Source organism: Odontomachus brunneus, unplaced genomic scaffold, assembly GCF_010583005.1.
Source record: "Odontomachus brunneus isolate Ranch 3 - 2012 unplaced genomic scaffold, Obru_v1 Obru_scaffold_024, whole genome shotgun sequence".
NCBI lineage: Eukaryota > Metazoa > Arthropoda > Insecta > Hymenoptera > Formicidae > Odontomachus > Odontomachus brunneus.
The window spans coordinates 2004336-2017608 of NW_022639474.1; the positions used below are offsets into that span (position 1 = coordinate 2004336).

General features: G+C 42.6%; 1 protein-coding gene across 12 annotated transcripts in view; it reads left to right on the forward strand.

Annotated features, from left to right (window-relative positions):
- Window positions 1-13273, forward strand: part of LOC116842353 (CUGBP Elav-like family member 4) — a 605467-nt gene that overhangs the window by 558982 nt on the left and 33212 nt on the right. For all 12 annotated transcript variants that reach the window (XM_032811450.1, XM_032811456.1, XM_032811447.1 and 9 more), the window contains one exon: window positions 4437-4516. In XM_032811450.1, the coding sequence (XP_032667341.1) occupies window positions 4437-4516 (80 nt within the window). The remainder of the gene's footprint in view (window positions 1-4436; window positions 4517-13273) is intronic.

Here is a 13273-nt window from a genome sequence, read left to right on the forward strand (position 1 = left end):
TATATATATATATATATATATATATATATATATATATATATATATATATATACACATATAATCCTATTCATATACGTATATGTACGCGTATATATACGCGTACAAGGCCAGGCTAGGTGTATTGCGCGAACTTTCGTGAAATTCGAGTCCTTTATTTCCGCGCGAGTTTGCGTCCCGTTGATGCGAAAAGCGCCGAAGAAAAATCTCAAGTGCGCATCGTCTTCGAGAGATCCGCAGGAGGGGACGGAGGCGGAGAGAAACGCTTTGGAAGCTTGGACGAATTCTTACGTTCGCCGTATACGACTCTGCAGGATCTATAGGATCTGAGAAGAGAGAAACAGAGAGAAAAAGACGAAAAAAAAAGTCTCGCCCGTATGTCCGCTCGATATCGGTCCTACAGAAATTTCGGTCATTCTGCCAATGTGATTTCTTCGCGAGATCCAAAATGGATCGCAAACATTGTCCGTACGGACATGTTTTCTTATTAACCGCGGTTAATAAGAAAAGAAAAGCTGCAGCATGCTTCGTCATTTCAGTCTTAGAGCTTTTCTCTCACTTCCGTTACCTCTAAAAGTGATACGAACAGAACGTAAACCAATCAGGAACCATCATGCTTTTGTTTTAACTCTGACTAAAGGAACTAAGATCTATCTTGCCAAGGAATATAGTAAATTTCGCTAGAAACATAGCAAGCGTTTTAATAGCATATCTTACTTTCTAAAATATAAGTAATGCATGTGAAATGAAAGGATAGAGAATTACTGCAGAATGTATATTCCTTGTTTAGAAAATCTTGTAATAACTTTTCCCATGAAAAATCTCTCCGTCTAGAGTTGGCCGAAATCGCAATAAATTTGTTGCTAGACCTGACGTAGATCGAGTTAATTTATCACATACATTTGTAAACAATTGTCTGATTCACGGCTGTGTGGTATGTGTGTGTGTGTTGGAGCGATACGCATTAGCGACGGTCCCAATCCTGGTTAAATATTCGAGTTTTCGAGATTCAAAGGCGTGATTAATGTAGCGGTATGAGGTTGACATGGCGACATTATCATCGGTACAATGGACGCCAGGTGTTTCAGACAGGAAGGACTAGAGAGGCAAGGAGTATAATGCCGTCAAGCAACGCCACTTAATGAGCTGCCGGGAACAAAGCGGGAAGAACTGCTTTGTCATTTCTTTTTCCGTGCTCCAATTACTTAACGTTTTAGAACAGTTGTACGTGATTATCTTTCCGTCCCTTCTCGCCATCCGACGTGTATCTCGCGCAATATGTGTCCCTGTCCGCGAACATTGATCTGGACGGATCGTTTTACACGGTAATCGTTTTTAAGCCGAGCCTCATTAGCGACGTAACAACAAAATTATGCCGCCGCTATCTCGACGCGTCAATCGCCGAAAAAGCGGTTAGGACGGCCGACAAAACGATAAAAATTATCGTCGCGCACGATGGAATCGCGTGACGATATTTTTGCGTAATATGCCGTAAATTTGAAAGCCGATGTGCACTGGATGTTTGACGCAAGATGTACAGAATCACGTGTAAAGATAGAACACGCTAACCTGAGCGCGAGGATCCCTGAAATTTTGCAAACCATATAAAATTTCGAAATATGAAAAAAAAGTTGACGAGCCAGAACTGTTGTGGCTCTATAGGGTGTCAGAACAACCTTCGAAGCTCTCATGGAAGCATAATACGGATTAAATTTTCCACGAGAGCTTCGAAGGTTGTTCTGAGACACCACAAGGTCTGCGCTCTAAAATTCACTGCCAGTACTGAAAATCTATAGTTCATGTTACGTATACTATAGAGTTTTAGCACTGGCAGTGAATTTCAGAGCGCAGCCAAGATCACATTGAAAGTGACTGATACGACTGCATAGATGGACATCTGTTAATAGCTGAAGACTGAGTAAGAATGAAGACGAAGACAATTGTCTTTCGACATATTGCAAACGTGTCATGCGCGTGTCGCGCTAAGAAACACTCGCGATTCAGCCATTTTCAATGAGATCTCACGTTAACAGAGTCATCCCATAACGTCGAGCGCTCTGATTCGTCAATCTTCTCTCTTTAATATCTCGAAATTAAATATACGTGGTAGTTTGCAAAACGCCAGAGTCATTGTGCTCAGCTTGACATGCTCTATCTTCACACGTGTGCTTTCGTGTATCTTGTATCAGACACCCTGTATATTGATCTGAGGTCGCTAAATTGTCTGGTCGTTCGGATATCTCCTTGCGCCGGATCCGGGCGAGGGACGGGAGTTCGAAAGTGGACGTCGAAGACGAGGGCCGCCGAGATCAGAGGGAGGTCCAGGGTTTAGGGTAGGTACGTTATCGTTGTCGTACTCCAGGTACGGAGGGTGGGCGCCCTCTTTTCGCCCTAATTCCCTTCAATCCTGATCCGTCCCATCTCCCAGAAGCATATCACAATCGAGTTTCGTTTATTTTTCAAGAGGCGGCCGCTCGACAGGAATTGCCGAGTATATATCGGGCGATATTCGATCCTCGAAAAGTTTAATCCCAATTTTAAAAGCGCCGCCATACTCGGCAATTTTCAGTTGCAGTTGGACTCGAGCGTGTTGCCGACTCTGTTCCGTGCTACGACTTTAACGCGATTAAATTCGATTTGATTACAGTCGCTCTCTCTCTCTCCCTCTCTTCCTCTGTCCCTCTGTGTCGATTGATATTTCACGAGGCAAAAAACTCGAGGCGTTGACCAGATCAAATTTACTGCCCATACGAACGAGCGTTCTCCCCCGCTGAAGGAGAGGCTGGAACGATATCGTCAGTATAAAAAAAAAAAAAAGAAAAAAGAAAAGGAATGCCGCTTGGCCACCGCCTCGTGACGACTTCGATTTCCCGCACGGCGAGGAACTCCCATGAGTTTCTTTCCCGGTGCTGTAATGTCGCGACGAGTTTATTTTCCAACAAATCCGTTTCAATAGATCGGATGCGCCGATCCGCTGGATTATCCCGCTTATACGTCGCGCCCTCGTAGATGGCAGCGATTGTTGGGGTATCGTTCCCTCGCGACGATACAAATAGTTATTGCTCGAAACCGCGGCCATAGTCGTCGTCGTCATCGTCGTCGTTGTCGTCGTCTCGGATTACGAAGCGCTTGTCCGCGCGCGGTAAACATCTTTTATTAAAGTGCACGTTGCGCTCCGCTGGCGCGTCAATTTTTCAAAGAGCCCCCGAGCTCTTTGTCTTCGCGTCTCTCCATCTAACTACAGCGATGAGCGCACGTGGCAGGCGGTAGGAGCGATTAATCGTTCCATCATCGTCGCGGACGGCCTCGCTCCGCGACAATGGCGGAAACGGGGACCTCCTCCCGCGCCGCCCTTGCTGCGGATCCCACGCCAAGACAAAACGGATCAAACTGTTTCTGCTGCTTCCTTCCGGGTGCCGAGTGCGTCGCTGAATTTTGCGTGGCGCAGGAAGGAACTGGGGCGGCTGTGCCGCGCGCTCGCGACGCTCCTTCCGCCGAGTGAATGGCGAACGTCGTCGCCTGCTCCGTTTAACCCTTCGTCGCGCGATAGCTCACATTTTCGTGAGCAACCGCGTTTGTTTAGACGGCCGCGTTGCGCACGTTTGCCGTTCCTTTTTGTTGATGTTTATGTTGCACACTGAGAAGAAATGTCTAAGAAATAATACGTATTTATTCCGTGGATATTAACAGCATATTTACATATACACGGAGGAAACACTATAGTCTAGATAATAGCCACTAAATGCTTTGAAATAGTTTCAATTTAACAAGTGAATATAACCAAATAATTGATTAAATATTAGCAAATAGCCTTAGCAAGGCTTGATATGTGTTACTAAGGCTTAATAACTATTGCCATTTTATGTGGTACGTATCACTAAACAATTTGTTAAATAAAAACCATATTTTTTAGTAATACTTTCCGCTACGGCTGACGCAATACCTTAGAACAGATCTTTTACCAGAAAGTTTGGTAATTATCAAACTATTTGGTAATTATTACCAAATTATTTGGTATTATTGCCAAATCATTTTATTAGGTCAACTAATTGAAGATTTTGTTTTACTACTTTATCATACATTTGATAACTATTATCATATTTGATATTCAAATATCGCATTGAAACGTTTAATCAAATACATTTGTTAACTGTTACCACTTCTCTTTTAGCATAAAGATATCACTTGTTTAAGTATGATTGCCATGATATTAATGTACATAAATACGTTATCAAAGTATTTACAAAATAAATATTTCTTTTATTTCTTCGACATTTTTCTCTCAGTGTAAGAAATTTTTGTTAAACACACTTCCATTAAACTTACATTGAAGTAGGAAAAATTGCGTTTTCGAAACGCAGAATGTACGGCGATTTCGGTCTAAATGAAGTTAACGAAATTTTTCATGGCATTAACGAAAACCTCTTTCTCTGTTCCAGGCTGTGCATTCGTGAAGCTTTCATCACATCAAGAAGCTCTGGCGGCGATAAATTCTCTACACGGCAGCCAAACTATGCCGGTGAGTATCCGCCGTGTAACAATGTCGGAATGCAACGATAATTCGATAATATGGAAACATTTATATATCGTAGATCAGTATCGATAATTTATTGATAACATTTCTTTTCTTCGATATATCACTATATTGATATCAATTTCAAGGATATTTTATAATTTGCAATTTATCCCGCCTTTCACCCGATCGTCGATAAAGTCTTCATCAGAATTTCTTCTCAGACAAAGACTTAAACTCAAATTAAGCTTAAGGTTCCATCGGCGCTGGTGAAATCGGGCATTAGAACTTCCGCACATGAATTGACATAACTATAAGACGTAAGTTTAAACTGAAGAACCAATCAGGATATTACTTTAGATTCATGTACTCTAAAGGAAGATAGAACTGACGGTAAATCTGATCGTAAGCAGAAGTGACTAGTATTGAATTGATTGAAACTCTAATTACTCCGAATCCTAAAGTGTGTTGCTTGCATACCTCGCACTTTTCGCACTTGCAACGAGACGGGCGCATATTCAGGCGCTGGAAGAAGTAAAAGCGGGGAAATCGAGTACAAAAAGCGCAAGCAACAAACCAATAGAAATTGGTACGAATCAGAGAATTTTACCTCATTAAATATTTTGCTGCAAATATCGACATATATTTTTCGAAATTGTCGATATTTCTGATCGACGATATTTCAAGAAATCGTTGGAACCCTCTAGCTGTGTGATTTCGTGTCTCATGCCGACCGAGCTCTCGACCTCTTCTCCGATCGAAGCCCATTACTTTTTATCTTCCAATCCAGCTCCTCAGCCGATGACCGCTAGTCATCGTGTTCACGGACGTCGCATATTTACGCTCGGAAAATGTCACGTACGCGATATTAACGGAAAGGAGGGTAAATATTCATAGAAGCGTTACACCTGGCAGGGCTGATATGAATATCGAAGATAGGGATGCGCGCTACTCGGTCGGGCAGTAGATGGCCGTCTTCCGTTAAAGGGGGTGGCTGGCTGGCTGGTGGCGGCGGCGGCGGCTGGAGATCGGGTCCGTGGTAGCCGTAGCAATGGCTGTCGTGCCTGCAAACACCCCAGTAATGACTGGCCAAACAGAAATCTGCATAACACTTGGAGAAGCGCGCGGCTTGCCTCCTTCTCCGCAGACCTGGGAGGGCGGGGGGAGGGAGAAGTGAGCGTCCCCCGGTCTCCGTCAAACCGCCGAACTTTCTCAGCTTAGGGTCGGACCAGGAATTCCCAGTTGTAATTGAATTGTCAGTGAGTTCCGTCCGGGATTCCACCTGCTGATTGGCGAAACTTTGCAAAGCCGCTTGCCGGACCTCCGATCGTCCCTGTCGGCGTTATTGCCTATCGACCGCCGCCGCCGCCGCTCGCTGACATGCATTGACGCGCCTAAGAGGACTTCGCGTCTCAGACAATTATTAGATTCCCACAATGCACAATCGAGATCACGATGGGGATTACGATTAATTACCGTTTCCGCATCGCTGCCCGCCGTCTCACGCTTTCGTGAATTTCAACCGCGCGTTAGACGCGATATGCTCTGCAATTTGTTTGTCAACTTACTCCGTAAACAGGAAAACAGATATTCGCCCTCCAGGAAAATAATATGATGAATTGCGCTTGTCCGCGCCGCAATTAAAGACAATTTCGCAAAGTTGAATAGCAGAAAATTCAACAGGATTTTACACAATTTTATTAAACAGGATTTTACACAATTTTATTTATTTATCAATTTATTTCTCCGAGAATATTATGTAAGAAATGTCAAAGGGATCGATATCTGATCTTTCATTAGATCGATTGGATCTTTCATTAGATTGATTGGACTGAATTTCCTATAAAACGTTCAGTGAAAGAAAACGGAGAAGAGATATCTTCTAAAGCATCTTCATAGGATATTAAGGCTAAAGAGAAAACTAATAAGTGTCAATGAAATGTAGTATCGCGAGAGAGACATCGAGCGGATATACGCGTGCGAAGAAATTTAAGAGAAAGCTCATATTCATAGTTTTTTTTTTAAGAGGATTTAGATTTAATTGTGTGTATTGAGAAAAGGAATACATCTAAAAAATATAAGAACATATGTTCGGGATGAGGAAACTAACAGCATATCTACTTAAATCTAAATTCTTTTATTTAAATGGAATAAACGGTCGCCTCCATAAAAAGCTACGATTTTAAGAAAATATACATTTTCTTATTTGACAAGTATTTTCTCTCGGCGCAAAAATCCGTGTATTAGTATATGTTATCAGTACTCACCGGATAAATGTTTTTTATTCCTTAGATATTTTTCTCTCAGTGCAGATGGCCTGTTTATATAATGTGTTAAAAGAGAGTGAGATTAAAAAAAGGAACACACATATTCGCGAATTGCGCAGCGAATCATATCATTCAATTTCGAATAAAAATATTACACACCAATGAAATATAAAAAAGCAAAGTAATTAGTCATAAAAGCTTCTGGGTGATCCATCACACGAAAAAAATGTTTTGCTGGTCCAGATGGAATTTGAAATGTCACAGTTGAAATTTATCGCTATTTTTTACATCTGCTAGAAAATCACGCTTGCGATACGTAGAATTATCTGCAATATATACGAGTAAATTTAGGTGGATGTGAGAATTGCACATTCATTTCGTCTCTTGTCGCTTTTTCGCCTACTCAGTCAAATTTTGTAAGAAGTGCTGTGCAAATTTGATAAGACTATATAAGATTATATAAGACTAGCTTTAATCTGGACGGACACCACAGAGAAACTTCCTCGCTGAATTTCACAAATAGTCCGGATATAAATTTTGTCTTTATCATCTGTATTGATTAAATATAAAGCATAGAAAATACTTTCAGACCTAATTGGGATCCAGCCCGATTTTCCACAATAATTATAGGTTCTAGGTAGGAAATGTATACAGATTCTGGTTAAAAGTGTAATATTTTAACACGCGAATCTAAGTGGGTAAACTCAAATATAGATCCCATTTGGTTCCCAACGTTTTCCCAAAGACTTTTTCATTTGCTAGTTTGCATTTTAAATTAAAATTCTTAAATATACAAGTATATTCTATATTATATATGAAACGAAAATATTATTGTTGTTTATTATTATTGTTTGATGTTTTAACATTAAACAATGTAAGCCGGAAAAAACATTTGTATTATCATTGCATTAATGAAATTGATGCAGAAAACACTAAAAAAACTCCTTCCGTTCTTAATATTCTAGACAGAAAACCCATGTTTGGAACAAAAATGGGATCGTAGTGGAATAATCTGTTTCGGAACAAAATCGGGGGCATTCTGATTAGAATCTAACCTTTATTTGGGGAAATGCTAAGAAATTTCTATGCGGACATACACGTGCGATATCGCGGCGTTTGCTATCCATCATTTATTCCATCTTAGCTAATTTCTCGTACCTAGATCATTTTTGCCGTGACTGTGAGACCATTATTCTGAGTGATGTATCCGAGAAAGGACCGTGACCCGTTTATCTTATTCCGTGGACGTTCTTGAGCCTGACACAAATATGAAGCACGGGGCTGCGTGGCGCGACTTTTTATATTGTCAGAGCCAGCGCAGAAGTAACAGGATCCATCATGTTTCACGTCCTCGCACGTCACGCGAGACGATTAGAAGGGGAGGCTAGCTAGGACTGGCTGGCTTGGCTGGCACTTTCGGTATCCGACGGGGGATTCGCGGTTCACGTCGCGCGTTAAACGCGCGTACGTGCACGACCGTCGCGCTGGGACGAGATCGCGGGGGTGGAAGCGCGCGCGCGGCCTGGTTACGTGAATATTACTCGTTACAACGCCCTAATTTAATAGCCGAATACGGGCGGAAGACGGAGGTTAGGGGCCGACTTCGGGCCCGTGACTATTTGCCCACGAAAGAGGTACTGACAGCGCGCGCGAGCCGTAATATGCAGATTGCTTAATTATCGCGACGAATTATGCAAATCTCGACGCCGATGTTACGAGATTTCACGGCAGAGCCGTGAGGCCGAAGGGACGGGGCGCGAAGCGAGAGGGCGAAAGCGGCGAGTGTCGGGGTTAACGCTTTCACCGAAATGCCGACCTTCGACCCTGAACTATTCGACCCAGAAGAGATACGAAAGGCACGTGGTTGCGCTCTACGCGGGCGGCTTAATTATTGCGGCGAATTATGCAGATTTCGACGTTATGAAATTTCGCGGAGACGGAGGATGGCAGTGGAACGCTCTCCGTTCGTCGTGCAATTTAGTGACGGCGGATCGTGCGGGAGGAGTGGCTCGGCATGTAGATTATAATGAGCGTATTTCTTCGTCGTCGGTGCCGTAATGGGAAGAAACGCAACTCGATTAGGCTTCGTCGTATTGCTCGGTCTTTTAAGGTAACACGATTATTGGCACCTCGTGATTATTGGCACCAGTCGTTGACACTCCGGAGAAAGCTGCTTTTTCTTGCGGTCAACGACGTCTGTTCGCCAGTTTCAGTTGTCACGATCTTTTTTGGGATCATAGAGTGCAGGCAAGAAGCTTTAACGAGGCCTAAAGAAGATTTGTGAATGATCATACGAGATTTAGTAGATGAGTTGGCGACGTCTACCATCATGTGCTTGTATATCAACCTGAATAAAAAAGTCCTCTTCCATTTTCCTAATAACTTTATAGATTTTTAATTATTAATTTTTAATTAAAAAAGATTGTCGCTCGCGATAATATATTAATGTTCTCTAATTAATAAATAAAAATCTACAAAATTATACAAAATTATTTATTCCTACAAAAATTGTTTTCTACTTTAAACGATTTTTTTAACAAAATACCAGTTGAGAGACTAGAGAGTCACTTTTAAAACATCTAATAAGTTATAAAATAAGAAACAATTATGTATTATAACAATTACGAATTTCATCCCGCTAATACTATTGCAGAATTATTTTCCCGTTACTTTAAACGACTTTATGAATAAAACATTAATTGACTGGAGAGCAGCGCCGAAACTCCTTAAACTGCAATGCTGGTCGCATGAGAAACCAGGTTTTTCTAAAGTGCCAATTACCGAGGGGGGATGCCAATAATTGCGTGATTTACCTCATCTTTGAATAATCTAATGCTTTCGTTCTCGCCATCATTTGGATAACAAGCAATATCGCGCGTGCAGAAACGCGAGAGGCTTCCGTTACGTTCCCCCTCCTCTCCTCCCGACCAATGAATAAATCTTTCGCGGGAAACAATCGCTATCACGGATAAGATGCAGTATTATGGAGCCCCAATTCGGTTCGACTATGTTCGTTCCAGTTTCCTTTGACCTGCCGCAAAGATCAACCTCCTGCCAATTTTCGCCTCCTATCTATCCGTTCGCATACTCGGAGAAGCGCCCCCAATCTATATAGGCACATATCTGCGCGCATAAAAATGCCGGCTGCATGTATAGGGCGCGCACGTATGTCATCTCGCGTGTGTGACCCCTGCTTTCAGCTACTCGAACACGTCGGCACTCTCGGTCACGAAACTGCATTACGAACGCAACATCTCGGCTCATACCTACGAAATGAGATATTGATTTGCAATCTGATACTGTAATACGCGACGACGCGCGCTGTCGGCCTGCAGACGCGACGTACCGGCTCGTGACGGAAGCGTGAAATCGTAACACCTTATGAAATCTGCGCGATGTGGGCGCGCGCAACATTGACATTATCTTGATACCGACAAATCTGTGCGCTCAAGCACACTGGCTCTCAATTCAATTATCCTATTGTATTCCTTATTCACGGTGCAGCGAGAAGAGCCCAGTTTTTCGATACACGATGCACGGACAAAATATTATAGTAAAAATTACAGCAGAATTCTTGCAATCTTGGACTATACAGAGATCATAAGTGAAATTGCTATATATCAAAAAATTATACACACGCTTGACTTTTTATTAAAATTATTGTAACTACTTGAATGTTTGAGATTTTAATGTAAGATTACTAAATGTTTTATTACAGCAAAGAAGAAATTTTGCAATTTCTGTGCAATTGCGCTTAATACAGAAATAGTGTGTGGTATTATGTTTATAACAAAAATTGCGATACGAATATAGCGAGTTTTAAGATGTAGCTCATTGGACTACAAATATTATTATTTATACTTATGACTATTTTATTTTATCGACGCTGCCATTTTTACAATCTGTATAATTCTTAGTGATATTTCTCTTGATTTAGTAGCTCGTTAAATTTACTATTTCTCCGGTGCTTTACTACAATATCGCTGTAATTCAGCTTTATGAAAAATATAGTTTAAAAAAATATTTTTGTATGCAATTATGATTCTTTATGTGATTTTATATATGATATATATGATTATGAGAATATGTGTAATTTTTACTACAAACTTTTTTCCGTATGCAAATTTATTAGAAGTGTGCGCGTGGTACATCGAATTAACAGCAAACCTCTGGATGTTCGCTTCAGACGCCGACATCGTGGCATCACATTTAGATTATTTTGAAAATCGTGTGTATCTCGTGTAAACATATTTTACAAGAAAATCATTGCATTTTTAAATATTATAAATATACGATGTTTACTCGCGCGATAATTTGTCTTGAGTAAATGAGATTACTTTACGACGGGCACATATTATTGCAATATAAATATGTAGTTTATTCGCGCGCAGTGATAAATTGAACGTGTTTCCCGCGGAAAATTCGGTATTTTTAACAGATAACATTGTACGTATGGCCGCGAGATTAATATTGCAGTACTTTCGCTGACAATGCGAAAACATTACCATAAAGCTGCCCTTCCACGGACACTTTTATTTCGTTTTCACGAGCGCAAGTAATGCGATTTATGCTCCTCGGATCGGCGCATTTGCGCGTCATGCGCGGCGGTGCGATATTTCTTCGGCCGCTCAATATTTCAACCGATTTTACAATCCGCCGTTTGGAATATTGCACGCGGAGGGCTTTTAATTTCTAACAACGCGCGGAGACGTTTACACATCGGCCCGCGGCTTGTGCGCAAACATTTTTTCCCGATTTCACGGCCCGTGTAATGCGGTTTACACTACTCGCAAGCGCGACGCCGCCATGCCTCTCCTGCCGAGCAATATTTCTCCAGTGGCTCAATGTGTTCCCGGATTTCGCGATTCTCCCGTCGTGGCTTTAAAACAAATTTTCTTTTTTTTCCCCTCAAATAAACGTGCAAAGCGTATTGCAACGGCAACACACCACTTCTCCAGACTAATGCTTTATGAAATATCACGGAAATTTCCAGCGACCTGATGAAAATGCCATTGCAAACCATGACTCCGCCATGCGAAATGTTGAGATAATGCGGCTTTACTCTCTCTCTCTCTCTCTCTCCTTCCCCTCTGCCCCCTCCCCCATTCCTTCCAGATCCTTTGGATCTTTTTACTCGTGGTAATAATCCACCACGTTCCAGGCACATGTGTCACGCAATGTTAGAGTCGTACACAGAGGAATATTACATCTCAAGCCCCCAACTTTTTGCGCACTTTTTTGTTTGATCGCATCGATCTATGGGCTGTTTACACGTCTCGAATCAGAGGCGCGTTCGTGCATCACGCAACGGCCAATATTTCTTCAGAGGCTCAATATTTCCGCGCGCATCGCGGTGTCCGCCCCTTCTTCCTCTCCCTCTCTGTCTCTATCTTTTTCTTCCTTAGTCTCTCTTTCTCCATCTGTGGTGGTGTGTGTCAGCGTGGTGGTATGCGACCGAGCCACAGCCTTTACGTAGTTATGCCTTCCGAAGCGTGTGACATTTCTTGTCACGCCTGGCGAACCCTCCGACGTCACGCGCGCCTCGCACACCGAAATCTCCCCCTCGCGCACATATATCTTCTGGAAATGTCTCGTAATAAAAGCAAAAACCGCGGCAAGTGTTTCGTCGCGTCGTGCAGGACGAGCCGTGGAACGACGTCCCGCTGGTCCTATTCAGGCAACTTCGGCATACCGTCGACTATTGCCATCCCTCCCCCCGCAGCGAAGCGAGAAACGCACGGCGATCTTTCTTAACCCTCTAAGACCCAGGCACACCCGTTCGACTAAAGTTTCTTTCTTCATAGAATAGTCGTAAAAAACTCCTCTCTCGATCAAGAGTTTCGTGAGCCGAATAAAATTAACAATCAAGAAGTAATTCTTCTTCTTCTAGAATTTTGACTCGAGGTCCTTAAAGATCTAAAACAATTCGTTTTCGGTATACCATCTATTTGAGTGACGAAGTGCGACCAAGATGTGACCAAGGACGAGCGCGTTTCCAAGCTAATCTCATCTCCTTAGCGCGGTGACTGTACAATCTGAAGATCTTAGGCCGCGTGCAAAATTCATCGGGATCCCACGTGGCATTTAGCGTGTTTAATTGAATTCCAAATAGATAGGAATTTATCATATTGAGTTCCTGCGCAGTAGTGATAAGATACGATGGCCAATTGAAGTTACTTGAAACTTCAGAGCGAGTATATAGTCAGAGCTGGATGCCTACGAGCGACGCGCAGGACGCGAGAGATGCTCGCGCTTTCGCGCGCGTGCCTCCCGATCGGAACGAGGAAAGTTCGACGATGGAATTCGATACGTCAAGGGAGGCTCCGAATGGACATTGACGCGAGCGATTAGACGCGCGAACTTCAAAACTTCGTTAAGCCGAGAAACGCGGATCTGGACGCAACGCGGACGGTAACGGGGACCCTTCATCTCCGGACCGGATGTTGCTATCTCTCTCTCTCTCTCTCTCTCTCTCTCTCTCTCTCTCTCTCTCTCT